This window comes from Purpureocillium takamizusanense, chromosome 8 (assembly GCF_022605165.1).
Source record: "Purpureocillium takamizusanense chromosome 8, complete sequence".
Taxonomy (NCBI): domain Eukaryota; kingdom Fungi; phylum Ascomycota; class Sordariomycetes; order Hypocreales; family Ophiocordycipitaceae; genus Purpureocillium; species Purpureocillium takamizusanense.
Genome location: NC_063075.1, coordinates 1661070 through 1684830, shown reverse-complemented (window position 1 = coordinate 1684830; position 23761 = coordinate 1661070). Strand labels below are relative to the sequence as shown.

At 56.7% G+C, this 23761-nt stretch overlaps 7 protein-coding genes across 8 annotated transcripts; 4 read left to right on the top strand and 3 right to left on the bottom strand.

Annotated features, from left to right (window-relative positions):
* Positions 1–272: 272 nt before the first annotated feature.
* Positions 273–3604, bottom strand: HOF1 (formin-binding protein). 2 transcript variants are annotated; one of them, XM_047990158.1, is made up of 6 exons: positions 3408–3604; positions 3243–3347; positions 2896–3182; positions 1725–2837; positions 721–1672; positions 273–666 (listed from the first exon to the last, which is right to left on the bottom strand). In XM_047990158.1, exons 1-6 carry the CDS (start codon positions 3448–3450, stop codon positions 497–499), a joined length of 2670 nt encoding a protein of 889 aa, XP_047846164.1. In that variant the 5' UTR covers positions 3451–3604; the 3' UTR covers positions 273–496. The 2 variants fall into 2 exon arrangements, with proteins under 2 accessions (XP_047846164.1, XP_047846165.1); XM_047990159.1 differs by having other exon boundaries at positions 3243–3604.
* Positions 3605–3827: 223 nt separating this feature from the next.
* On the top strand, positions 3828–11430 carry CDC39 (CCR4-NOT core subunit cdc39). Its single transcript, XM_047990157.1, has 4 exons — positions 3828–4570; positions 4641–4965; positions 5026–10958; positions 11017–11430. The coding sequence occupies exons 1-4, from the start codon at positions 4319–4321 to the stop codon at positions 11053–11055; spliced, it is 6549 nt and encodes a 2182-aa protein (XP_047846163.1). The 5' UTR covers positions 3828–4318; the 3' UTR covers positions 11056–11430.
* Positions 11242–12942, bottom strand: JDV02_008546 (uncharacterized protein). Its single transcript, XM_047990156.1, has one exon. The coding sequence runs from the start codon at positions 12313–12315 to the stop codon at positions 11395–11397; it is 921 nt and encodes a 306-aa protein (XP_047846162.1). The 5' UTR covers positions 12316–12942; the 3' UTR covers positions 11242–11394.
* Positions 12943–15411: 2469 nt separating this feature from the next.
* On the top strand, positions 15412–17269 carry JDV02_008545 (uncharacterized protein). The gene is made up of 2 exons (XM_047990155.1): positions 15412–16196; positions 16267–17269. Exons 1-2 carry the CDS (start codon positions 15775–15777, stop codon positions 17000–17002), a joined length of 1158 nt encoding a protein of 385 aa, XP_047846161.1. The 5' UTR covers positions 15412–15774; the 3' UTR covers positions 17003–17269.
* JDV02_008544 (uncharacterized protein) lies at positions 17150–18787 on the bottom strand (the record flags this gene model as incomplete). Its single annotated transcript, XM_047990154.1, has 2 exons — positions 17150–18346; positions 18402–18787. The coding sequence occupies 2 exons, from the start codon at positions 18785–18787 to the stop codon at positions 17308–17310; spliced, it is 1425 nt and encodes a 474-aa protein (XP_047846160.1). The 3' UTR covers positions 17150–17307.
* Positions 18788–18809: 22 nt separating this feature from the next.
* Positions 18810–20584, top strand: JDV02_008543 (uncharacterized protein). Its single transcript, XM_047990153.1, has 2 exons — positions 18810–19072; positions 19127–20584. The coding sequence occupies exons 1-2, from the start codon at positions 18960–18962 to the stop codon at positions 20508–20510; spliced, it is 1497 nt and encodes a 498-aa protein (XP_047846159.1). The 5' UTR covers positions 18810–18959; the 3' UTR covers positions 20511–20584.
* Positions 20585–20801: 217 nt separating this feature from the next.
* CDC28 (Cyclin-dependent kinase) lies at positions 20802–22925 on the top strand. The gene is made up of 3 exons (XM_047990152.1): positions 20802–21298; positions 21410–22085; positions 22154–22925. Exons 1-3 carry the CDS (start codon positions 21262–21264, stop codon positions 22419–22421), a joined length of 981 nt encoding a protein of 326 aa, XP_047846158.1. The 5' UTR covers positions 20802–21261; the 3' UTR covers positions 22422–22925.
* The last annotated feature ends 836 nt before the right edge of the window (positions 22926–23761 follow it).

The window sequence follows — 23761 nt, the reverse complement described above, 5'->3', positions numbered from 1 at the left end:
GTGTAGCGTGGTGGGGCCAGCTTCAAAGTGGGTGGATTTAGTGCCTACAAAGAGGTACCTACCTGGTAGTGCAGGATGTGCTAAATCGTGGGGTTCCCGAGCCTTAGGTACTACTACTTTTAGTTTAGTAGTGCTTAGTACCTATAGTAGCAGGGGTATCTTCGCAGTTACCTTAGTACGTACCTTGGTAAGGCACATGGTTGGTGGCTGGTGAGATGCACAAGAAAGGAACTTATTTTGAGGCATTAGGACAGTAGACAGGTACTGGTGTTCTGGAGTTGTATGAATAAGGTAAGTAGGTAACTAGTTTGTTCATTCTTTACATTAACGAACGTTTGATACATTCTCTCTCGTGATCCAACAGCAACGCAAAAGCAAGATAGTGAAGACGGCGGCGTAGAATGACATGACATGTACAAGATCGTTCTCATCATTTCCATCGCTTTCCCGCAACAAAGAGAAAAGGAAAGCCGCCAGAACCATGCATGCTCTGGAATCAGCATGGTTGTAAGTAGTTGCTTGGGACCAGCCCAACACGGCCGTTACCGCCGTGAACTTCGGCCTCCCACCAACCATCGTCCTGATGGCGGAACACAGCCAAGTAATCTCCCTTGGAGAAACCTAACTCCTCGGGAATCGCCGCCTGGTACATGTAGAGAGCGCGTGCTGCTGAATGTCAGTGGTGACTATGCAAGGAGTAGGCCAGAGAGGTGATCGTACCAAAATGCAGTATCGGCCGGCCATCTCGGGAGTACTGCCGCGCCGGATCTGCTACACTCTTACTACGTGGCCGAGAGGAGCCGCCTTCGTACAGCCCCATCGCACGGGAGTCAGAGCGTGAAGACCCTCTGCTTCGCTGAGACCCATACGGGTCGCTTCCTGCGGGCGCCAGCTGGACGGCCATATCGCCACCACCCCCATAACTACTTTGTGGCCTGTAAGCTGATGGGGACGCCCCGCGAGCTGAACCGCCTGGAGAAGCAGAGCCGTAGTATCCATGGTCGTTGGGTCGGCCCTGAGACATATTGGACGACTGTCGGTGATGTCCGCCGTAGGGATTGGGAGAAGCAGACCGGTAGCCCGAGCCCCGCGAGTCATTCGCAAATGGCTGGGGAGACGCGCCGCGAGCTGGGGCCGGCGAAGCTGCCCGTGGCATGTCATGGCCGCGAGTACCTGGGCGGGAACTTGGTGATGCTCCACGGCTGCCCGCATCTGTCCTCCCCGCGTTCCCAAAAATGGTTCGAGTTTGGTCTGCCACCTTTTTGGATGCCTCTTTCATTGCCTTCGAGGTCACTGCGGGTGGTGGCACTCCCAGGCGTGACACCGGCGCCGGCTGTTGATACGATGGCGGAGGGGTGCCCCGACTGGCTGCCACCGCATCATGGCTTCCGGGACCGGGTACAACGCGTGCCATTCTATCAGCTCCGGGTGCAGGAGTTGCTATGCCGTGGTAGTGGTCCGCAGACATCCTGACGGAAGATTGCTTGCCCAAGTTGACTCCCTTAAGCTCCGCAAGCGCGACCGCGATAGGGTCATTCTCATCCACTTCGGATGCCGACGCTCTGCCCGGCCGTCTTTGAGTGTCTGCGGTGGAGACTGGGAGAACATTTTGGCCAACACCGAGTGCAAGGCTGGCATTCGCGTCAATAGGTTCAGGGCTCGCCGTGCGCTCCTACATTCACGTTAGTACCTTCAAACCACAACAAGATATTTCTGGAGTATACCATTTGGGGATTGCTTTGATTACCGCCAAATCGCGAATGTCGGCCGGTCTGAACAGGCGCGTGCGGCTCTTTGGTACTCTTCCGCCGGAAAGGACTGTGATTCTGGAAAAAGCCGCTCTTCTTCTTCAGCACCCGCTTCTCCGGACTTGAAGTCGGTGTTTGTTCCTGCTTCAATGGCGACGTCTTCCCGCTAGGAGGCTCATGACTAGAGAAGGATGTCGGATTGGAGTAGTCGCTATGTGACTCTCGGCTTGAAGGCCGGGCAGAAGCCGGCTGGGAGCTTCGGTCCGAAGGTGGGCCAGTGCGGCAGAGCATCGTCATGCCGTCCATTGGATAGGGATCGTGTGGGACAGCGGCTAATGGGCCATGCTGACTAGTATCGTACTGCAGCGTTGCGGGCGGCGCCTGAACGGGGTACTGCTCATCCATGGTCATCTTGAGTGGTTGCTGCGACGAAGCCTTTTGAGGAGTGACAGTAGCTTCCCGACTGGCCGATTGCCCGGGCTCTCGGTGTGCCAAGTTGTTGGCCAACGCAGAATTGGGGTCGTGGTGAGATTCGAAGGTCGATGGCTGAGGTGACGAGGAACGGAAAGCCGGATTGATGCTCCGTGGAAACTGAGCAACCGAGTAGTTATCGTCTTCCGATACTTCCGACTGGCTGTCATTGACATCCCCGCGGCAGAAGTTGATGTACTTGGGAGGGTCAGGTATTTCCTGCCCAGTACCCCTTTCCGTGATGAAGCCAACGATGTCCTTCTCGACTTCTATCTTCTCAAGCGATAAACGTATTTTCTCGCATGAAGAGTCGTCGCTGACGCACACCGTAGAGGCGATATTCGCGAACGTCCAAAGGCTGCTTTTGGTGAAGTCGAGACGCTCCTCTTCAAGGTCCTGGAATTTGTCCGCAGCCGATTTCCATTCTCGGTTCCATCGCGCCGTCGTGTCCTCGAGCGCTTTTACGGCATTTTCGTACTCAGTATTCGCTGTGGCCAAGCTTATCTGCGTTTTCTCAAGCTTCGCCTTGTTGCGACGCTCCTCCTGTCCCATTACCATGTGACCCTGCGCCAGATAGCCCTTGATTTTGAGGCATTCTTGCTCGAATTTGTCGCGAGTCTGGGACAGGTCAAAGTCAGCAAAACTACCACGCAGTAGAACCCGAAACTACACGGACCTTGTTGACTTGCTGAGTTTGTTGGATCTTAGTCTTCAGCAGCTTCTCGATGGAGTTCTGCACAATTTTTCGTCGCTCCTTCATGCCGCCAGAAAACGCAGCCAACGGTTCCTCGAGCTCCGTCTTCATCTGTGCAGCGATGCTTTGGTGCTGCTTTGCCATGGACTCCACCTCTCCGCGGACGGTGTCCAAAGAAGTCTTGAGAGAACCCGTTTCGTGCGTCCCCAGTGATTTCCGACACAAGCTCAAGAGCTTACGGGCGTATTCGTCCTCGATTGATGCGCGTGCTACATATCACGAACGGTAAGCATTCCAACAGCGAATCTATTCATCTTGTCTGAACTTACCACCATAGAAGGATTTCAGCTCATCACATGTCTGCTTCGCGCCTTGCATGCGATCCAGGAGAGGACCGACTCCTGCATCTTCCTTGCCCCAGAAGTTATTGGCAACTGTGATGCTGGTCAGTCAAAATGAGTCCTTGGGTATTTCAATTGAGATGGGGCCCCCACAGGACAGCGCGACCGCTGGAGTATCAGCCGTTGCTGCAGGCATCGTGCCTCATGCGAGGTCCTTGGATGCTCGAGCTTCTAGATCTGGGTCGAGAATCGCGCCGTGATCTAAAGATGGTCGCCTGCGACACAGGAAAACTTCAGATTTGTACAATGTTTGGGGAGATGCAAGGTCTCAATTGCTGGCTTGCGAGCCTGAGGAGGTGGGTGACGCACGGCTGTCTGCTTGGATGGATTGTGGGGTTGTGCTTTGTTTGGAGGACATTTCAGTTGTGTTGACGGGGCGACGCACTAGCGTCGTGACCCGCTGTCGGATCACGTGACCTTGACTCGGGTCGCTCCAGCCTCCCCTGCTGCGAGGGCTGAACGGAATTTACCGTTCCTCCTCGTGAATGGCCGTTTTCCCTAGAGCGCTTCATTCTGTCCTCCACCACAGCCCAACGACCTCTTGACATCGAAAAGCACCTATCAAGAGTCTCTCATCCTTCGTTTTAATCGCGTTCAACGTTCGGTGTCAGGCCAAGCACGGTTATCGACAGCAGCAAAAGCTTCCCCCCAAAGCTCGCGCACTCCGCTTCGGTACCTAGCGTCGGTTCGGCAGAGCTCGTTACCTGGCATCCTCGGTCTCGAACCTCGTCTTTCCCGACGTGGCTTGATAACTTGCCGTTGCTCGTTCGCGCCTGGCTCGTTCAGCCCCGCGCCATCGCATCTCTTGACGCCATTCCTCGACGCGCCCACCGACGAGACTGCAACATTTCCTCTCCCATGTAGAGTCGCCTCCCGTTTCTCCCTCGTTGCAGCCTCGTCACCGCCGACCACACATCTACGTCTCTGCTTGAGCCAACCTGCCTGCCGCGACCACACAGGCAGGCGCTCTATCAAGACCCCTCGACGCCCGCGAATACACCTCCATGGTCCCTCCACCAAGAGTGGGATCATTCTCACCAAACCCTTCGCAGACTCTCCAGACGGGAACCAGCCACTCGCCGCATCCGTCGCACGGTGGTGTCCTGAGTGCTGGCGCGAGCCCCAGTACAAGCAGTCCGACTGGGGCTAACCCCTTGACAAAGATTGTTGTCGCCCAAGTCTACCTCCTACTTAGCACTATCAAGGAGGACAAGGATCGCGCCAGGTGGGAGTTACAGGTCGATCAGCTGCAAAAGGTTACACCCCCCCCCAATCCAAGGAAGCTGTCTCGAGTAGAACCGCCGCTAACCGGCTCAATGTCATCAGCTCATCGATGAACACGGCATGGAAGTGTTCTCCAAGTACTTTACTCGGTTGGTAGCGGGAAATGCGCCCCAAATCTTCCCTGGGCTTAACCGCCCCGTCGCCAACCCTGGTAATTACCACATTCTCGTCGCCGAGATGCGAAAGATTGCGCACGATGCCGATCAAGCAAGCAAAATCGCCGAGTCGGTAGAAAGTGGCACCGAAGACATCTTCCGCGACTTTGACCTGTCAACCTTCATGGAACACTTCAAGCTCGACGCGCTGGAGAAGACACTCTTGGCGCTGGCGTTCAAGACTGGCTCCCGCTCGGACTTGAAGACTAAGGGTATTGAATAAGCACCCTTCTATCAAATCATGTGGACGTATCTGACCCCTGATGTTACAGCTGACGCCATTTTGTCGACCAATTTTTCGGCTTTCATGGACATCGTCTCGCGCCCAGAAATCGAAGCCCACGCTGACCTTACTCCTGCGTTCATCGCGCTAATTGTCGATCGATTCCTTCAATATCATCCTCCAAGCTTCAACGCCGCTTCCCGGCGAGATCTGCAGAATTTCATTGCCAAGCGATACGTCGCGATGGATCAGGCACCCCCTTCAGAGGTTCTTGCGGCTCTCGACCTCGGTCGAGTCCTTGCTGACAGGCCGGCCAATGCCTTGGCGCGATATGTGCAGAGGACGGGGGCTGAGTTCACGAGAGACGAGGAGACGTGTCTGTCGTACTTGCAGGGTCGTCCCGGCAACATGCAGCTTGGACCTGACCAGGTCTCTGCTGCGCTCACGTTCACTGCAATCACTCAAAGTCCTCAGCAAGAACTCGTCGTACTTGTTGCAGCCCTGCAACGCGTCCTCCCAAAAACCTTCGACTGGACGGAAGTCGTTCTGTTCTTTGATCAAGCCACGGCTCGAATCTCGTCTACGCAATTTCTGCGACTTTATCTGGCACTACTTCCCATTGCGCAGGACCCAAAGTACGATTTCGATATCCAGAGACTTTGGGGTGGTTCTTGGAGCGAGCCGGAGGCCCAGCTGTCCTTCGTCAGCGCTTTCGCCTCCCTGACACCAGATCAGTTGGACGCCACTACCATCCCAGGTCTACAACGGAGCATCAGCCTCGACGACTACGCAAACTCCCCCGCAAACGTTCAGGAGCGTGCTGCCGTTGCGGTAAAGCACCCTCTCGTTTCCGTAGCCGCATTGTCCGCCATATTCAACGTTGCCCTTAACTCGGTGCATGCGTCTCAGAGCGTCGAAGCGAAGCGCCTTTTTCAGGAGGTAGTGGTTCCTAACCTGGACATTTTTCTAGTGTCTGCTTTCGAGGTCCCTCGGCAGTCCTGGGCGACAATGGCAGTGGATACGCTGAACTCACTGTTCGAGAATTTTCTGTACAAGCGGTCACCCGAGTACGATTTTGTGCTCGACAGTCTGTGGAAGAAGGACAGGACATGGGTAACCCAGCGATTGGTTGATGCTCATGCCGTCAAGCCCATCGACTTACCCTTGATCTTTGACCACGCGCTGAAACATGGATGGCTGGATCACCTCGTCTACCTGCCCAGCGGCTTCGGAGTCGATCTAGCTGCATACGCGCATGCCGAAGGCCACCTCGACTTGAGCACCTGGGCACGCTTCAACGCGGAGAGAAGCGTTGAGATGTCTCGCGTCCTGCTGCAATTTCTTATGATCAAAGCCAACCTGGAAATACAGTTCCAACGTCCCTCAGATGCACAATCCCCGGCCAAGACTAGCACGAGCTTGCAGGTCAGGACTGTATCTGCGTTGCTGCAAATCCTGGAGGACTTCCTGCCTAAGGCGCCGGTGCAGGACCTTATTCTGGTGCAGCGCCACTGCATCACAGCATACCCACGATTGATCAACTATGGTGAGGGCTACGACGATGTCATCGATATCAACGGCAGAGATGGAAACGCATTATCACAGGCTGCCAACAGCAAGATGGAAGAGCACTACAAGAGAATGTACGGTGATGAAATCCAGGTACGCACAATTGTGGAGATTCTGGATCGCTACAAGCACTCGAGGGATCCCCTGGACCAAGACGCGTTCGCCTGCATGATACACGGCCTATTCGACGAGTACAATCACTATGTCGACTATCCTCTGGAGGCTCTGGCTACGACCGCTGTACTCTTTGGGGGGATCATCTCTCACAAGCTTATATCAGACCTCCCTCTGAAGATCGGGCTGGGGATGATTCTCGAGGCTGTTCGCGACCATCTGCCCGACGACCCCATGTACAAGTTCGGTCTCCAAGCTCTGATGCAGCTTCTCGTTCGCTTTCGGGAATGGCCTGGGTTTTGCAAACAGTTGTTGCAAATCCCAGGCCTGCAAGGCACAGAAGCGTACAAGAAAGCCGAAGAGATCGTGCGCGATCATGAGGAGGACATTGTACGATCTCGCAACGGTGCCGGTACACCACATGGTCTGAACTTCCCGGGGGACTCTTTTACCAACGGAACTCCCGACGATGCAGCAAACGAACGCCAAGCGCCCCCATTCGCATCTATCGGCATTGATCCAATTCCTCCTGGCGTTGAGTTTGAGGAACCCGGTGATGAGGAGCAGGGCAAAATCCAGTTTGTTTTGAACAACATCACAGAGGGAACTCTGCAGTCAATGCGCAATGAGCTGCGCGATATGGTGGAGCACAAGCACCAACAGTGGTTTGCAAGCCATCTTGTCGAAGAGCGTGCGAAAATGCAGCCCAACTATCACCACGTTTATTTGGAACTTGTCAAGCTCTTCGAAGACAAGACGCTCTGGAACGAAGTGCTTCGGGAAACATACATCAGCGTGGCTCGTATGCTTAACTCGGAGGCTACGATGCAGAACTCGACTGAGCGGACTCATCTGAAGAACCTTGGTGGTTGGCTCGGTCTCCTGACCCTTGCTCGTGACCGTCCCATCAAACACAAGAACATCGCGTTCAAGCAACTGCTAATCGAGGCTCATGACACCAAGAGGCTCATTGTCATCATCCCTTTCGTTTGCAAAGTCCTCATTCAAGGAGCTTCTTCAGCTGTGTTTCGGCCTCCGAATCCATGGCTCATGGACATCATCCACTTGCTCATTGAGCTCTACCACCACGCCGAGCTGAAGCTGAACCTGAAGTTTGAGATCGAGGTTCTGTGCAAGGGGTTGAATCTGGATCACAAGAGCATTGAACCATCGGGCGAAATACTGAACCGGCCTGCGGTCGAGGACGCACCCGAGGTGCTCCCACACGAGCAGCTTGACGCATTTGATACCTTGTCTCTTAATGGCATTGGATCAGTCGTTGGCGCGGGCCTCTCCCCGCAAGTCGTCGCACCAACCATACCTGACGTGGGACCATTGATCAACATTCCCCCAGCCAATGAGATGGTTGTGAGCACGACACGCCTTCACGAGATTGTCCGGAGTGCTCTCACAAGGGCGCTGCAGGATATTATTCAGCCGGTTGTGGACCGGTCGATCACGATAGCGGCAATTTCGACGGTCCAGATGGTTCGCAAAGACTTCGTTTCGGAACCAGATGAGAATAAGATGAGGAACGCTGCCGTCAGTATGGTCAAGGCGACCGCGGGCAGCCTGGCCCTTGTTACTTCCAAGGAGCCTCTCCGGGCGAACATGACCAACTACATGCGCAATCTTGCCAACGACCTTCCCTCGGGTCTGCCCGAGGGAACGATTATCATGTGTGTCAACTCAAACCTCGACCTTGCCTGTAACATCATCGAGAAGCAGGCCGAAGAGAGGGCTGTTCCGGAGATTGAGGATATGCTCGAGGAGGACGTTCAGGCTCGAAGACGACACCGCGCGCAGCAGCCGAACGAGCCATTCTATGCTGGCACGGTCAATCGCTGGGCCATGACCATCCCAAGCCCATACAAATTGTCGCCCAACATTAATGGCCTTAACAGCGACCAAATGCAAATTTACGACGATTTTGCAAGACAACCGCGAAATACCACGGTATCGGCATCGCATGCACCATCTGCTTCGGACGCCACTCGATCTCTGGCCAACGAGGTCCTGCAAGAAACCTACAACACGGTTCCGAGTATGCCCACACCGGCCGAGACGCCCTCGGTACAACATCTCGGCTCTCAGCTGCCATATGCTCCGGTTTCTAGTGCTGCGGGCAACCTGGGTCGCGGGGCCGGAGCGAATGCCTATCACATTGATGTTCGTGGTCTGGCTGAGCGCGTCAATAAGCTACTACAAGAGCTCTTGCGGGTTGCTGCGGAGGCTCAGGAGGAGCACTTCATTGGTCTCCCGAGGCCTCATCCAGTTCTGGACGTGGTCGATGCGTTGGTGCAGCTCATAATCAAGACGTCCCAGAGCTCGGAAGAGTTCGCCATCTACACCGCAGAGCAGATAAGCGCTCTCATCTTCCAGCAAGTCGAGGACAACCTGACTTTGGAGAGCCTGGTCCATGTTTTGGAGACGTTGCGGAAGATTTCGGGACCTGCATTGAACAGTCGAGTGCGTGCGCTTTTCAGCCAGCAACCCGGTGCGAATTTCTTGAGTGTGCCCTTGCTTGCTGCCTTGATTCGCACCGACTTAATCGACTGGAGGAATATCGACGCGGCAATGTCTAAGGCTCTCGAAAGCAGGAAAGATTCGTCCCTGGAGTTTCTGGAACACTTGCTCGATATCGCCCTCCTCAACAATCGGCCAATCGCCCTTTATACAGATTTCGTGCGCACACTGGAAAGGGCGTGGACTTGGGTTTGTGACGAGCCCGGCAATGGTACTGCCCAGAGACTAAAGGAGAGGCTTCTGAACTCGGGGCTTCCGCAACCCTCGTGGAGTAGCACTGGAGACGATAAGTCAGCCTTTCGACAGGAGCAACTGGAGTATGTTTTCGAGGAGTGGGTCCATCTCTGCAACAACCCGAACGCAACAGCCGAGACTTCCAGGGTCTTTATGGATCAACTGGAGTTGAGGCAGCTTGTCAGAGATCAGGGCGACCTTTTGGTCATGGTCCGCATTGCTCTTGAACTGTGTGTCGATCGTTTCGACCACATTGCGCACTCCAGTGCCATCAGCGATGCATATGTCATGGTCGATGCCTTGGCTAAACTGATTTGTGTCTTCACTACAACCCACAACGATACATTCAGCTCTCGCGTTTCCGTCATGGACTCTGTCTTGGTTCTGATCGGACTAGTTCTCCGCAACCACCATATCAAGCGAGGAGAGCACCTGAACCAACGCGTCTTCTTCCGCCTTTACTCGCTGCTTCTTCACGAAGTCCACAGCGCCAGCGATGATTACACCGAAGAGGATCAGCGACGATTACTGCTCTCCTTTGCCTCCAAGCTCGAGAATATCGGGCCCCTCTATCTCCCGGGTTTTACCTTTGGTTGGCTTTCGCTTGTTCAGCACCGAGCTTTTGCCCCAGTCCTGTTGCAGATGCCCGGAAACGCTGGCTGGCGCCCGTATGCGAAACTGATCGTGCAGTTGTTAGACACGCTAAGCGAACAACTCAAATCGCTCAACGTGTCAAACATGGCCAAGGAGCTTTATCACGCCACTCTCAAGCTCTTGGTGATTCTCCAGCATGATTTCCCTGACTTTGTCGCGGCCAACCACGTCACCTTCTGCGCCAGCGTTCCGCCGCATTGCAGCCAGCTGCTTAATGCAATTTTGTCGGCCAATCCGCAGCAAAATCCGACTACAGGCATGAAGCCAGATCGTTCGGAAGAAATCAGCTTGAATCCTGGACTGATTGAAGACGCCACGGCTGTGCTGCGAGATTGTGGGCTTCTTGCCGTGTTGGACCAGGTCCTCCTCAACGGACCCGCCGAGGACACTGTCGCACAGATTGCGCACACGATGACGCACAACAGCCCGCAGGAGACCTCCTTTGGACATATCCCGGTGGCAGTCAACGCACATATCATCGGGGCTGTGGTTGTGTACATCGGGCAACACGCCGCAGACCGCATGTCTCGCTCACCAAACGCCGCGGCCGTAACTGGGAACGAATCTGATGTAGCGACTCTGTCTCTGCTTGTTCACGAGCTGCCGCCTGAAGCCAGGTACTACCTCGTATCCTGCATTATGAATCAGTTGCGGTTCCCGAGCGCCTACACAGACTTTTTCTGTCATGTTGTTCTCCACATCTTTGGCAAGGACTTAAACGACCCTGAGGAGTCCGAAATTCGCCAAGAGATCACTCGGGTGCTCCTCGAGCGTCTGGTCGGGTTCTGGCCTCAACCCTGGGGACTCATGTATACGGTTTTGGAGCTGGTTAAGAACGAAAAGTACATGTTCTTTGATCTGCCCTTCGTCAAGTCGACACCAGAGGTACGTGGTGTTTTAGGCCATCCTGGTTACTTTGTCACATGCTCACATCTCTATCCAGGTTGCGGAAAGGTTCGCGACGATACTCCAACGTAATTAGCCCTGTTGAACGACTGGATCGGGGCCTGCAGGCAACGTGAAGCAGGACCCCAGTCTCCTCACGACATTACAAACACATCCACATTTTAATGAACGTATAGTCGCGTTATGACAGACTTGACTATGGCAATGCATGGCTGGGAGTAGAGGTAGATGCTTACAGATCGTCTGGGGCGTTCCATGTTTTGGGGGAAGCAAGGACGCACGGGCTTCATGAAGCAATGTACACCCTGTATAATTGTACGAATAGCTACTAATGCAAAGGGACTGGCGCTGTCCTGTCTCCAGTTGCGAGCGCGTCGTCGATTGGGAGGATTTGAGTGTAGACTCTCGAGTCGGCTCAGACAGTGAGTGTGCCTCTCATGACCTGAATAGCTGTGCCTGCCAGTTTGACGGTCTCAATCTTGGAGTCCTGCACACCTACTTCAACAACGATGTTGCTTTCCTTGCCCATCTCGACGCCCTGCGTAATGTTGTATGTGCGGGTGGGGGTGGCCTGCTTGTCCCCGATTATGCTGAGATAAGAAGTCAGGCAGCAGGCAGCGGCGCCGGTTGCAGGGTCTTCGAACTCGTGAGTGATCATTCGCGTACGCAGGGACACGGCCGGTTGGCCGTTCTGGTCCAGCCCTGAGCCAGTGCGCACGTAGTAATAACGCCCCATGAAACCATTCTGCCATCCCTCGTCCAGAAGCTTGTCCACGGGCAGCTGCGTGCTACTCTGTTGCACCCCGGCAAGCAGCTCAAGAGACGGCAGCTCAACCAGCACGAAGCTCACGCCATTGACAACGCTGAAGACTGGGGCATCGAGTTCAAGCTCGCGAATCTGCGCATTTGCCTGGAGACTGGCCGACGCGAGGGACAGGTCGCGAACATGCTTGGCGTGTAAGTGGACGTTGTGAGGGATGTTGGCCTGGGCGACGGCGCCATCACCCAGGCGTCGTACGGGGATGGGTCCCGCCTTGGTCACAAGGGTGTCGACGCCCTGGTCAAGCAGCGAAACGGCGGTACCAACGGTCGGGTGTCCGGCGAAGGGAATCTCAGCGAAAGGAAGAAAAATGTCGATGTTGCGCTGCTTGTTGGTCTCCGGGTCGGGGACGTCGTGCACAAAGACGGTTTCGGACAGGTTGAACTCGCGGGCAATGGTCTGCTTTTGCTCCTGGGTGGGCTTCGGACCCGAGGCAGGGATGGTGATGATGGCTAGGGGGTTTCCACGAAACCGAGTCTCTGTGAAGACGTCGACGGTAATGAAGGGAAGCTCCATTTTTATTTTTATTTTTGGTTTGCGTGTGAGCTGATGATGAGGCGTGGCGATCGTGCAGGTTAGAGTATGAATATGTACACGGGGACGAGGAGGAAGAGTGTCTACACAGTTACATCAACGAGGGCTCCATCGCAGTATTTATCAGTTGCGCATCGACAGCGTCCAGCCTTGGTGTATAGTAAGCTTCATGTCGAATGCCACATCGTCGGCCTATGATCGTTCCGTCTCAACGGGGCAATTGCAACTACAGCTCTCTGCGGGGGTATTCCCATGCGCTATCTTGGACTTAACACATGAAGCCACTACTGTGAGTTAAACTGGCGCTCGCTGTTAGCCGGGGCTAACCGGATAGATAGGCTGAAAGCCAACCCCTCATCGAAGGCCTTGGACCCCCGCTGACGAACTCCAACCTCCAATTAATCAGCCTCATCAGCTCGTTCGTCGCGCTATTGAGGATGACCAAGGCAGGGAGGCGAAAGTCGGGCAATTGTTGCGGCGCAACATCAATAAGCGCGTCCGTTAAGCTGCGTTGGCGACGTCTGCCAGCGCCGTCAACCAAGCGGAGCGTATGCGCACTTGATGTCGTGCCGACGAGCAAACAACACCCAGGAGAGACTTGGCTAATAATCCTAGCCGGATCTTTCCGCGAGACGGAGCGCGGTCCCCTTTAAACACCAGGCCGATATATGGGGAGACAGGGTGGGGGCCTCGATGAGCGTCGCTGCCAGGAGGAGAGGAGTTCCACCAGACGGGACCCTTCCATCCCTCGAGCCTTCGGTTGCGGGACCCAGGCAGTGGAGAGAGCGGCCAGCCAGCCAGCCAGCCAGCACCTGGCCGCGGCGTCGCCCGAGTGCCTCGACGCTAGGTAGGATCCATTAACAACAGCCGAGCATGGCCCACCCGGGCGTGGCCTGGACCCTGTTTTCCCGCCGGACTCTCCAACATCCTGCGTGAAGAAGAAGAAGAAGAAGAAGAAGAAGAAAGACAAGAACGAGAGTAACGGCTGGTGTGATGGAACGGCTGCGAGTGCGGTCCTTCTTTTTTTCGCTACACCTTTTTTTTTTTTTCACTCGTTCGGGCCCCTGGACTGGGCGGGAAGCGCAGTACTACCAAGGTTGTACAACGCGTGCGCATAGAGAACCTTGGAGGCGGGCGGCGCGTCTAGGCGGGGCCCCAATGCACCCCGGCCTCTTACATGCAGCGCGGCTGCAGCTGGGCGCACACGGCAGGGCAGCACGTTTGGGGCTCTTGGCATTGTCCCTGTCGTGCGCCGCGCAACGCTGGTCTCAGCTCCCTCTTCCCTATCGCGGCTGCATCTCGCAGGACAGAGCCGAGCCGAGTGCTGCAAGACCCGTGTCGCGGGAGGGGAGGGGAGGGTTCCATGGACAGCCACAACGATCGGGCGGTGAGCGCTGGAAAAGCAGGCCCATCCCCCGCCCCGCCCCCTTCTCCGCCATTCCCGGACGACGGGTGTTGCTATTGTTGCCATTGGGCCAGCGTGCCAGTGGCGGGGGGGAATTGAATTTGGTGAGGGGGGCGGCCGCACGCACTCTCAGAAAACTATCGGGCGCGGGACGAGAGGGGGAGGAGGGAGGGGGCGAGAGGATGAGAGGGTAGTAGTAACTTGGTAGCTGTTGTGCTGGGTCAAACGGGAGAAACAAAAAAAAAAGTGGTGAGGTCACTCGTGCACGACTCGCGCACGCAGGCAGCCAGCCGTCACCACCTCCGGGCCGCGTGCACTTCTTCCAAGGAGCAGAAGAAGAAAAAGGCCGGCCAGTGTGGACAAGGACGGGCGGGCCTCGCGGATGTGTGCCTCGTCGTGCGATCGCGCAGCTCATGGGCCAATGCCCGACGGTCTTTTTTATTTTGCATCGCTCGATGTGCTTGAATCGTCAGCGGCAACCGGAGGGAAGGCCGTTCCAAGCACCTGATGAATCTACAAGGCACACTATACTGTAGAGCATGTAAACTACGTGCGCCAAGGGAGCGCGAGTCAATGGCATCGGCCGAACGGCAACAAGCAAGATCACTGACGATGACGACCTAGATAGGCCCCGAAGCCCCCCCGCCTCTCATCCCGTTCGCTGTGTGCGAGAATGCCTGTAAATGTCCGGCCAGAGAAGCCACGAGCCCACGCGACGACCATCGCCGTTGACTCGACGGGTTTCGGCCGCCACCTGTCGCCTCGTCAGCTCAAAGGGCGAGATGTTCTGCCGCCGATGTCCCCTGATGAGAGGGTCTCTCTCTCTCTCTCTCTTCCAGCTACGTATGTTTGTCGCCCGACGAGCGTGCCAAGCAAGCTCAGAAGTGGCAATTGGCGGTTGATGCAGGGGGGCCAGTGTGCCATCATGTGTCAGATCTCGCAGGCCCAACCACGGCCGGGGGTCGGGGGCGGGTGCCGGGGGGTGATGGTCACGAAGGGGGGGGGGGCCGTCTCTGATGAGCAAGGGCGCCCGCCCACGACATCGACGACGACGACGTCTTCGACTTTTGACACAGACGTGCTGAGTGTGTGTCTGTGTGTGTGTGATACCCTTTGTGCTCAGAGTTTGCCGTTAGCGGCCAGTCCTAGCTTCGGGGATGACGGATGGTAGGTCTGAAGGCGGGCGGACGGGCCGGACGACAGGCGGGCGACCTTGTCGTGACGAGGCTGTACTACGTGCTGCGCCAGAAACTCAAGTACCTACGTACCCGCTCAGAGGAGAGAGAGGGAGGGTGCGCGGGTGCATGGTGCGGGTGCAGCAAACCAACTCCCGGGCGGCAAAAAAAAAAAAAGTCACCCTTCATGTCACAGCAAGGTCCCCTTGGCCTTGGCTTGGTCCCCCAAAAAAGACAACCTTGCCCATCCTAGGGGGAGCCCACCGTGGAATGCGCCTCCCTTTTTGACTGCGGGCCCCAATTTTGGTGACGCTGCATCGGGGGGGCGGCGGTGCCCCACTGACGTTTAGGGGCCCCACTTCGGCAAGCTCGTAGCCAGGTGCCACCCAATAGGATGCAGGGGGAAAGAAAAAAAAAAGTTCAAGCTCTCGTGCTTGCTGCCTTCCCTCCCAGCCAACGCCAGAAATCGCCTGAGCTTCTTGCCTCCCCGTCCGAGTCGCACATCCATCCCCCATCTTGCCTCCCTCCCCCCTTCTGTGACCTTTTTGCCGCAAACCACCCTCACTCTGCCCCCTCCGTTCCCCCCAACCTTGCACTGCGTTGCATGTAAGCCGCCCACGACGGTACCTACCTTACTTACCTTCCGCACGACCCTTTTTCCTTGTATCGTCGTCTCCGAGTACGGGTCTTTCCAGACTCGCCGTCAGCCATCGTCGTCGTTGCCCAGCACGCGCCAGCATCGTCGACGTCCCTCCTCCCGTTGCGCGCTCACGCTGCCTCGGCAACCGACCGCCCGCCCTTGATCCGTCCGTCGTCCACAAACGTCGACCATAACAAACCGACTGTAACACGGATGCGAAGATGCCTTACAACACGCGTCGCAAATCGCTCTCCCTACCCAGCTTGGGAATCCACATCCCCGTCACGCACGCCGCTCGTGCCGCCGCATCAAAAGCCGGCGGTCGCCTTTCGTCGTCGTCCTCCTCCTCAGAAAACCGCTCCCAGTCGCCCGACTCGCATCCGAGCAAGCGCCTGAAAAAGTCTCACGATGCCGTCGCTTCTTCCGCCGAGGTCCTGATCGAGCACACACCACCGCCATCGCCTACCCCTGCGACCAGCATCGAGATGTCCGATGTCGACGAGAACCCCAAGATCGACCTTCAAAGTATCAACGACGACATCGTCGAGGCTTCGGTTGTGCAACTGCAATCAACCGCAAATCGGCCTCACCTAATCAAGGAGCTAGCGACTGTACTTTCGCAGAAGCTGGTATCCGTCCAACAGTGCGTTGCACCTCTTGTCGAGCGCCGCTCGCTCCCTTTCCACGATCTAATCGCTAATACTCCTTTACAGGTCCGCGAACCCGTGCGCCATCATCTCTTCCCGCCTCACCTCATTTATGAAGCGCCCCTGCTGGTCTGCTCTAAACCCCTGTCCGCTCGCCAAGGAACTTGAAACTGTTCATCCTCGGCGCACGTATTTCTTCCTGACAACCTGCCCACGCCCCGCGCTACCCGACCCAAACGCCGCCCAAGCCCCGCCGTCGGCCATCGTCACGCCGTCCGTGTCACTCACCGACGATTCTGGCTCGGACGATGTTGATGCAAGGCGAAGAGACCTGAGTCCATCGCCTGAAGTTGATCTCTCCTCTCCCGAGTTTGACGATGCGGATGAAGATGCCGCCATGCCCATCACGCCTATCGGTTCATTCAAAGCCCGCCATCTGAAACATTCAAGAGACATGCGCCACGATTCGCCCCCCTTGGAGAAGGACGAGCGCGAGTTCACTCAGACGGCAGACGTACTCCAAAAGCGCAAGTTGAACGATGCGCCGCCACCTCCGGATACCGTGGAGCGGAATTCGGGGATGGAGTATGGTTATCGAGACGACATTTGGTTTAGCGACAGCCGCTTGAACGCAGCCGCTACGTTTCTCGCCAGCCCAGCCATGAGACCCAGCCTACCGTCGAGCATACGCAAGGATGACGAGGCCGACCCCTGGCTCAAGATCAACGAAATGTTCCAGTGGGACAAAGGAGCTGAGAGCATCGAGATCGAGGAGCTGGACTGCTTGTTGGAAGGTTGTTAGTTCCTGGTGTGTTTTTCTTTTCCCTGGACTTTGCGACAGGCGCACGGAGTTTGGCAATGAATGGCAACCAAAATCTGTGATGCTCGACAAGATTTGGTATTCGACGTGGCGGCGACGTTAGAAACAAGATGCAATTGTAAAAGTACACATGTATATATAGCCGGCTTGTCTTGTTTGCGACAGCCTGGATGTACGAAAAGTTGGAGACTGGACGTGCCGGGAGCGCTGTCTGTACATAACACTACTCTTCAATGGATGACATGCCACTCATTGCAAGTTCCGCTCGCACCTTGTCGCCTTGTCGCTTAGCTGCTGCTATTCACCCGCAATTCGACCCAGACCAGCGTTCCCATTTGCAACACATTGGGACGGTCCAACTTCACTATCTCCAGACCGGGCGTTTGGCGTACCGCCTCATCCACGAGCGCTTCGATGTCCCGGTTCCACCAGCAGCCGTACTTTTGGAAATGGTTTCCAGCATTCTTGTCCAAAAGACCATTGACAAGGCCGTACCAGCCCTTGCCGTGCTCGAGGAGAATGATCCGGCCGGAGCCGGGCTTGACAGCCTTGGCCAAGTTAACTAGGACGGCAACAGGGTCGGAGACGGAGCAAAGTCCAAAGGTTTGTATTATTGTGTCGTATTTTCGTTCCCGCGTGGCGACGGCAGGGGGCGGTAGAGGGTGGTGCGCATCGGAGTTGATGAGGCGAAGCCGGTCGTTGAGGAATGACAGTTGGCCGCCAACGTGGTCGGCCATGTTGGAGGCTGTAACGACGGGGGCAAACGACGACACCGGAGGGACGGCCTTGACGAAACGCTTACGCGCAACGTCGAGCATATCGACGGAAATATCGAGGCCGGTAAATGAGGTGATCCCGCGAGGCATCCCATCTGCGCGAGGCGAGGGCTGTGCCGCCCCCTTCGCAATCGCAGTCAGCGGCTCCCAGTCGTAGTACTCGAGGTTCCGACCGGTACCCATCGCTAGCTCAAGGACGTGGCCCTTGGCATGTTGTGCGAGCTTCTTCCGCAACTTCGTGATGCCCATCCACCATTCACCCATGTTGAGCTCCTTGTCAAACTGTTCTGCATTTTCCCCAGTCAGGGCCGGGGGCCGACCAGTCGGCGTGGCGGACTCGTCATGACACGGCCCGCCATCGTGGTGCCCTCCACACGGGCATGAATTCCAGGACGCGACAGCGGTGCCAAATATGTAGAAGCCGAGAAAGCCTGCTAGGATCGCAGCGCCCGTGAGGGGCAGCCAGGAGCGGCGCCAGAGGGTGAGAAGAGTATCGGGTGGTGGGTGTGGCGGCGGCGGCGGCGTAGATGACGCAGAGGTGCGCGCTGTGCTGCTATGTACGTGTCAGGAGCGCTCGGGACCGCGGAGGTAGGGGTTGAACGGACGGCTTATAAGGTCGAACGACGCGAGGCGCATTTTGCTGCTGCTGCTGCTTTGCAGGTTGCCGGGGCTTCGGCGGCGGCTGTCGGCTAGCCGAGCGAGACGAGCTCGCATAACGCTGCCATTGCTTCGCGCGGCAGGATCCGGTCCTGGCAATGCCGCACGTATTCCGTATCATTGGTGCTTCATTGCCCCATCGTTCATCTTTCGTGGTGTCGTTGTGCGGGACGCGGACCGGGGGGAATGGGTGGGTGACGGAATCTTCAAATATTTCGCGTCCAAAAAACTCCCGGCGGCAGCTGCAGGCGTCAAGGCAGTTCCGGAGGTGGGGACGGCCCGAAATGTCGGAGCCGTGGTGGAGCCATAGCCATACCCACGAGGCGCGATACATTGCATGCCACTTGGACCGTGCACGATGACATCCATCGAACCATTTCCTTCCTTACCCTGCAGCTCAAGGTTCTGCGGACTCGCCTGTGATTGTTCCAAACGATCCGCCGTCTCACGAGGGCAAAATACAGGGAAACTACTGTTGCATGGCACTTTAGGCATACAAAGGCGCCATGGCTGGACAAGGTGACCTGCAGGAGCTGCTGAGGATGTTGAATTCACGAAAGGTCCCCATGATGGCAGCCATGGGTCACATCAAGGCACTTCAGGCCAAGAGCCTTCGGAGGTGAGTCTGGCCATCATTTCGCCAAGAGTCAGTAACCCATACCATGCATTTTAGTATCAACGACATTGCGGAAGCACCTATTGCTATAGTTGAAGAAGCAATTAGTGATGCGAAGCTCGCAAAGAGCCTCCACACGGCCTGCAAAGGTCACGGAAAGAAGTCGGCCAAACGTGCTGCCGAGGACGAGACGTCGACGACGACCAAGAAGGTCAAGCTGGAGCCTCACAAGCGCGACTTGGACTATAGTTCCATGTCGCCGGATGAGCTCGAGAAATCGCTGAGCTTGCCGCTCGTTGAAGATGAAGACGCAATTCGCCAAACGGTCATAAACACGAACAGGGCGCCGGTTGTCCTCGCCTTTGCTGTCGAATTGCTCCGATGCACCATGCCCGAGCAGCCGCCGAGCAGCCGCCTGAGTCTGGCCCAGGCGGTGGTCAGCGCCAACTCGAGAGCCAAGGCCATCAGCCTGGGCATCGAGAAGGCGCCGGCTGGAGGTGAGATGACAGTCCCGGAAGGCCAACCCAAAGTCCGAGTGCTCGGACGGGATGTACCGGTTCTCAAACGAGGCGGCTACACGTGGAAATCGGACGATGTTGAGAATCAGCCATCAACGCAGAGCTCTACCAGCACTGGTGCCGCTGCAACGTCGCAAGAGCCGAGGGCGAAGATCTGGACAGCGAGCCAAAAGCTGTCATCCAAGGGCTCCGTGTTCGTGGCGCATGCGACTCGGCTGTCGTCGCCGACGCAGCGGGCAAGCCTGATGAAGGCTCTCATGGCCGAGAAGCCAGAGCTGGAAACGGCGACGCATAACGCCTGGGCTGTGCGTTCGAGCTATGGAAACTCGCCTCTGGTCCAAGAGGCATCGTTTGACGACGGCGAGTCAGGCTGCGGGAAATTCATGCTCGGAATCATGCGGGAAATCGACATCAAGAACGTTCTGGTTGTTCTCACGCGATGGTACGGTGGAGTGATGCTTGGCCCAGACCGGTGGCGACTGATGAGGGAGTGTGTCAACGATTCCCTATCCATGCAGCGGCGCACGTCCTCGCTTGCGGGCGAAGCCGTCTGGGCGCTCGACCCCCAGGACGACAAGCCTGCGGCATCGACAGTCGGAATGGCCATCCACCGACCGGAGGGGGCGAGGAACTACCTGCTCCGGAGCTTCGCAACCGCTCACGAAGATGGTACGAGTGAAGGAAAGAAGACGGCCGCGGCATTGAATGAGGAGAAGCAGGATAATCTTGGGCGACTTCTAGGTGCTTTGAGAATACTGTTCACGAGTTGGAACTCTGTGTTGAGTAGGGAAGAGCTGGACAGACGGGCTTGGGGCTGGTATATTGCGGTACGGCCGGACGTGGAATCAGGACCGTCTGGATGGGGAGCCAAGGGAAACTTAAGGCTCGAAAGGATACTGGACCTGAAGCGAAAAGAATCCTAAAGTAGCGTTTCCTTATGGCGCTGCCGAAGGAGAGCAACTACTTATATTCAAGTCATACGTCGAACCGACGGGCACTGTTGCTTTCTTGAATGTTTGTGCCGCGGTTTCTTGAGATGAAGAAATTACTGGGATGCCCAGTGATGAGCTTGACCCGGCTTTGTGGTCAAAGCTTTTTGTCAACCCCCCAACAAGTCTGCGCGACACGTCCGGAGGCTTATCGATATGCCCCACTGAGGCGGCTGAGGGAAAACGCGCCAGGGCAGGTGGTGGGATGTTTGGCTAAAGGCGCAATAAACACAAACAGCACCCAAGTCAACAAGGTTGGAACCCTGCATCAACAAGTGCTTGTCCAAATCGCAGGACGCCAGCGACAACGGCAGCAGTCATTGCGGTGACCCTTCATGGCCAGGCCTTTGCCATACTAACTTGCAGCTATTGACACGGCATCTTTTCCCCCTCCCCCCCAGTGCACGCTCGTGCCCCGCCATTCGCTCTTCTATCCCTTGCTGGCGCGTCTTCCCCGCGTCTACGGTTGTTGACCACCGTCCCCCAGGGCGACCGCTTCTCCAACCATCAGACTCGGACTTGCGTCTCCTCGCACACCGCTGTCCCTTGAACGACCGCCGACGCCGACACATATCAGCGGCCTACAGCATCTAGGCGCGGCCCTGTACAATTTGGTCGGATCCAGAATCCCTCTACAGCAGCGTCCCGGAGCCACGAGCAACCGACCGCCTCCCACACCGCCACCATGGAGAACTACCAAAAGCTGGAAAAGGTCGGCGAGGGTGAGTTTCCCAGCCGCAATCTGGCCCCCCAGACTTGGTGCGCGTGTAGCGACATCGCAGTTCCCTGTAGCGGCGGACAAGTCGCGCTGACATGACCGCGTCTGTGTGCAGGCACATACGGCGTCGTCTACAAGGCTCGAGACCTCGCCAACGGGGGGGAAATTGTTGCGCTCAAGAAGATCCGGCTCGAAGCTGAAGACGAGGGCGTTCCCAGCACCGCCATCCGCGAGATCTCGCTCCTCAAGGAGATGAAGGACAAGAACATCGTCCGACTCTTGAACATTGTCCACGCCGACGGCCACAAGCTCTACCTCGTCTTCGAGTTCCTGGACCTCGATCTGAAGAAGTACATGGAGGCGCTGCCGGTCAGCGACGGCGGTCGCGGCAAGGCCCTCCCCGAGGGCGCCTCGATCAAGGTGGCGCAACTGGGCATGAACGACCAGGTCGTCCAAAAGTTCATGATGCAGCTTTGCGAAGGGATCAAGTACTGCCACTCGCATCGAGTGCTGCACCGCGACCTGAAGCCCCAGAACCTGTTGATCGACAAGGATGGCAACCTGAAGCTGGCCGATTTTGGCCTGGCACGCGCCTTCGGCGTCCCCTTGCGCACGTACACGCACGAGGTTGTGACGTTGTGGTACCGGGCTCCTGAGATTCTCCTGGGCGGACGCCAATATTCAACTGGTGTGGACATGTGGTCTGTGGGGTGCATCTTTGCCGAGATGTGCACGCGAAAGCCTCTGTTCCCGGGTGATTCAGAGATCGATGAGATCTTCAAGATTTTCCGGTAAGCGTCGGGGCGGCAGGACGAGCGCCTTCTCTCAAGTTGAATCGCGGCTGACCTCCATCGTGCAGCATTCTAGGAACACCATCAGAGGACCTCTGGCCGGGCGTCACCTCTTACCCCGACTTCAAATCCTCGTTTCCTAAGTGGCAGAGAGATTACTCGAACCCCATCTGCCATAATCTCGACGACAAGGGCCTCGATTTGCTGGAGATGATGCTGGTCTACGACCCCGCCGGCCGTATATCAGCCAAGCAAGCGTGCAACCACCCCTACTTTGAAGAGTTCATTGCCCAGAAACAGGCCAGCGTGGGCGGCGGGAATGGCTACTACAACTAGGGTGCGCGCCAGAGTAGACGCAACGCAGCATCAGCGCCGGCGCACAAGGGCGCGATGAGCAGACAAGAGCCTGGCGTGTAGGAGACAACCCGAGAGCATTCAGGATACTGCAAGGCCAATCGGACGTCGAACATGATGACATGTCCTCGAGGTCATGATCGTGGAGACAGCAGATATTGCCTCTCGGTGCGACAAACCCCCCCCCGATTCAGGTTGAACATGCGTTGGCCAGGAGGCTTCGTTGGTCAGACAGACACCACCTGCGGCAGGAATTCGCAGCAGGATGTCACTGCCCCAAACGGACGTTGGCCAACGCTGCTAATAATGGGCGCACCTTGCGTGTGTAGGACAGCGGGTGTGGACGTGGCTTGCAGAGGAAATGCGGTTGGCTTTGCCGCGGAGGGGAGGGCACGATTCTCTTTGTTCTGTCATGTACGGAGTAGACGAGGCATACCGGTCTGGATTCTGGAGGGGCACGACAATAGACATAACGACACATGAGCGATCTGTATCTTATTGCGGTGCACGACGGCATCGTGCTGGCCTCACAAAGCACCATCGCGGATCGGACGGGCCTATTTTGGTCCCCGAAAAGTTCCGTGCCAGCGTCCCAAGTTCGCGATGCCGGGACACCATGGCATGTCGTACGACCGGATGTTGTGGTGGTTGTTGCGTTGCGATTCTTCCCTGTCTGCAATGCCCAAAAAAGCCATTTGACGGACGGTAAGTCTCCGGCGTCTGCCAAAACGGGAGTGCCTCACGCGAAGGCAGGAGAGAGGCGTTCGTCAGAATAGTACCTAGAAAGGTCGTGGGCCTGGCTGGCTGGCTGGCTGGCTGGCTCACTGGCTGTCTGCCCATGCAAGCTGCAGGTGACGTGACGCCTACCAATCCCGAGAGTGGTGAGCGGCAGACATGTACCGCCATTGGTGCACCAAGCGCAACCCCCTCCCCCCCTGTCGTTGTGCTTATTACGCGCGCGGCGCAAGCTATTTACAGCCTCTGCCAGTGATAATTTGTTGTTGTTGATGTTGATGTTGATGAGGGCGGGCGCGCGCCTGGTGATACCCGGCGAACGGCCACGACCCCTGCCTTGGTCAGTACATACTTTGTATGTCACGAACTCGAAGTTACGCGCCGGCCTCTGCTGCGCCGGCTGTGCGCGCCTCGCTTGCCGCCTCGGCTCTCGCGCCGTGGCGGCTAGACTGCGTGGAAAGCTATGCATGCATGCATGGGCGCACGATGGCGCACAAGGCCGTGATTCGAAGTGCAAGTACGAAGTACGTACGTAACCAATTTGACTTTGGCAGGCCAGACTATATCGAACCCAGATTTGCGTCGCA

What these genes read in the sequence shown, in the direction of transcription:
- HOF1 (XM_047990158.1), bottom strand. Translation starts at nt 3,450, where the DNA reads ATGCCTGCAGCAACGGCTGATACTCCAGCGGTCGCGCTGTCCT. An exon ending in TCCAGCGGTCGCGCTGTCCT is followed by an intron (nt 3,348 to 3,407) that starts GTGGGGGCCCCA and finishes CCAGCATCACAG; the next exon opens with TTGCCAATAACTTCTGGGGC. An exon ending in ATCAAAGCAATCCCCAAATG is followed by an intron (nt 1,673 to 1,724) that starts GTATACTCCAGA and finishes ACGTGAATGTAG; the next exon opens with GAGCGCACGGCGAGCCCTGA.
- CDC39 (XM_047990157.1), top strand. Translation starts at nt 4,319, where the DNA reads ATGGTCCCTCCACCAAGAGTGGGATCATTCTCACCAAACCCTTCGCAG. An exon ending in AGGTCGATCAGCTGCAAAAG is followed by an intron (nt 4,571 to 4,640) that starts GTTACACCCCCC and finishes CAATGTCATCAG; the next exon opens with CTCATCGATGAACACGGCAT. An exon ending in TCGTCAAGTCGACACCAGAG is followed by an intron (nt 10,959 to 11,016) that starts GTACGTGGTGTT and finishes ATCTCTATCCAG; the next exon opens with GTTGCGGAAAGGTTCGCGAC.
- JDV02_008546 (XM_047990156.1), bottom strand. Translation starts at nt 12,315, where the DNA reads ATGGAGCTTCCCTTCATTACCGTCGACGTCTTCACAGAGACTCGGTTT.
- JDV02_008545 (XM_047990155.1), top strand. Translation starts at nt 15,775, where the DNA reads ATGCCTTACAACACGCGTCGCAAATCGCTCTCCCTACCCAGCTTGGGA. An exon ending in AAGCTGGTATCCGTCCAACA is followed by an intron (nt 16,197 to 16,266) that starts GTGCGTTGCACC and finishes ACTCCTTTACAG; the next exon opens with GTCCGCGAACCCGTGCGCCA.
- JDV02_008543 (XM_047990153.1), top strand. Translation starts at nt 18,960, where the DNA reads ATGGCTGGACAAGGTGACCTGCAGGAGCTGCTGAGGATGTTGAATTCA. An exon ending in CAGGCCAAGAGCCTTCGGAG is followed by an intron (nt 19,073 to 19,126) that starts GTGAGTCTGGCC and finishes CATGCATTTTAG; the next exon opens with TATCAACGACATTGCGGAAG.
- CDC28 (XM_047990152.1), top strand. Translation starts at nt 21,262, where the DNA reads ATGGAGAACTACCAAAAGCTGGAAAAGGTCGGCGAGG. An exon ending in GCTGGAAAAGGTCGGCGAGG is followed by an intron (nt 21,299 to 21,409) that starts GTGAGTTTCCCA and finishes GTCTGTGTGCAG; the next exon opens with GCACATACGGCGTCGTCTAC. An exon ending in GAGATCTTCAAGATTTTCCG is followed by an intron (nt 22,086 to 22,153) that starts GTAAGCGTCGGG and finishes TCCATCGTGCAG; the next exon opens with CATTCTAGGAACACCATCAG.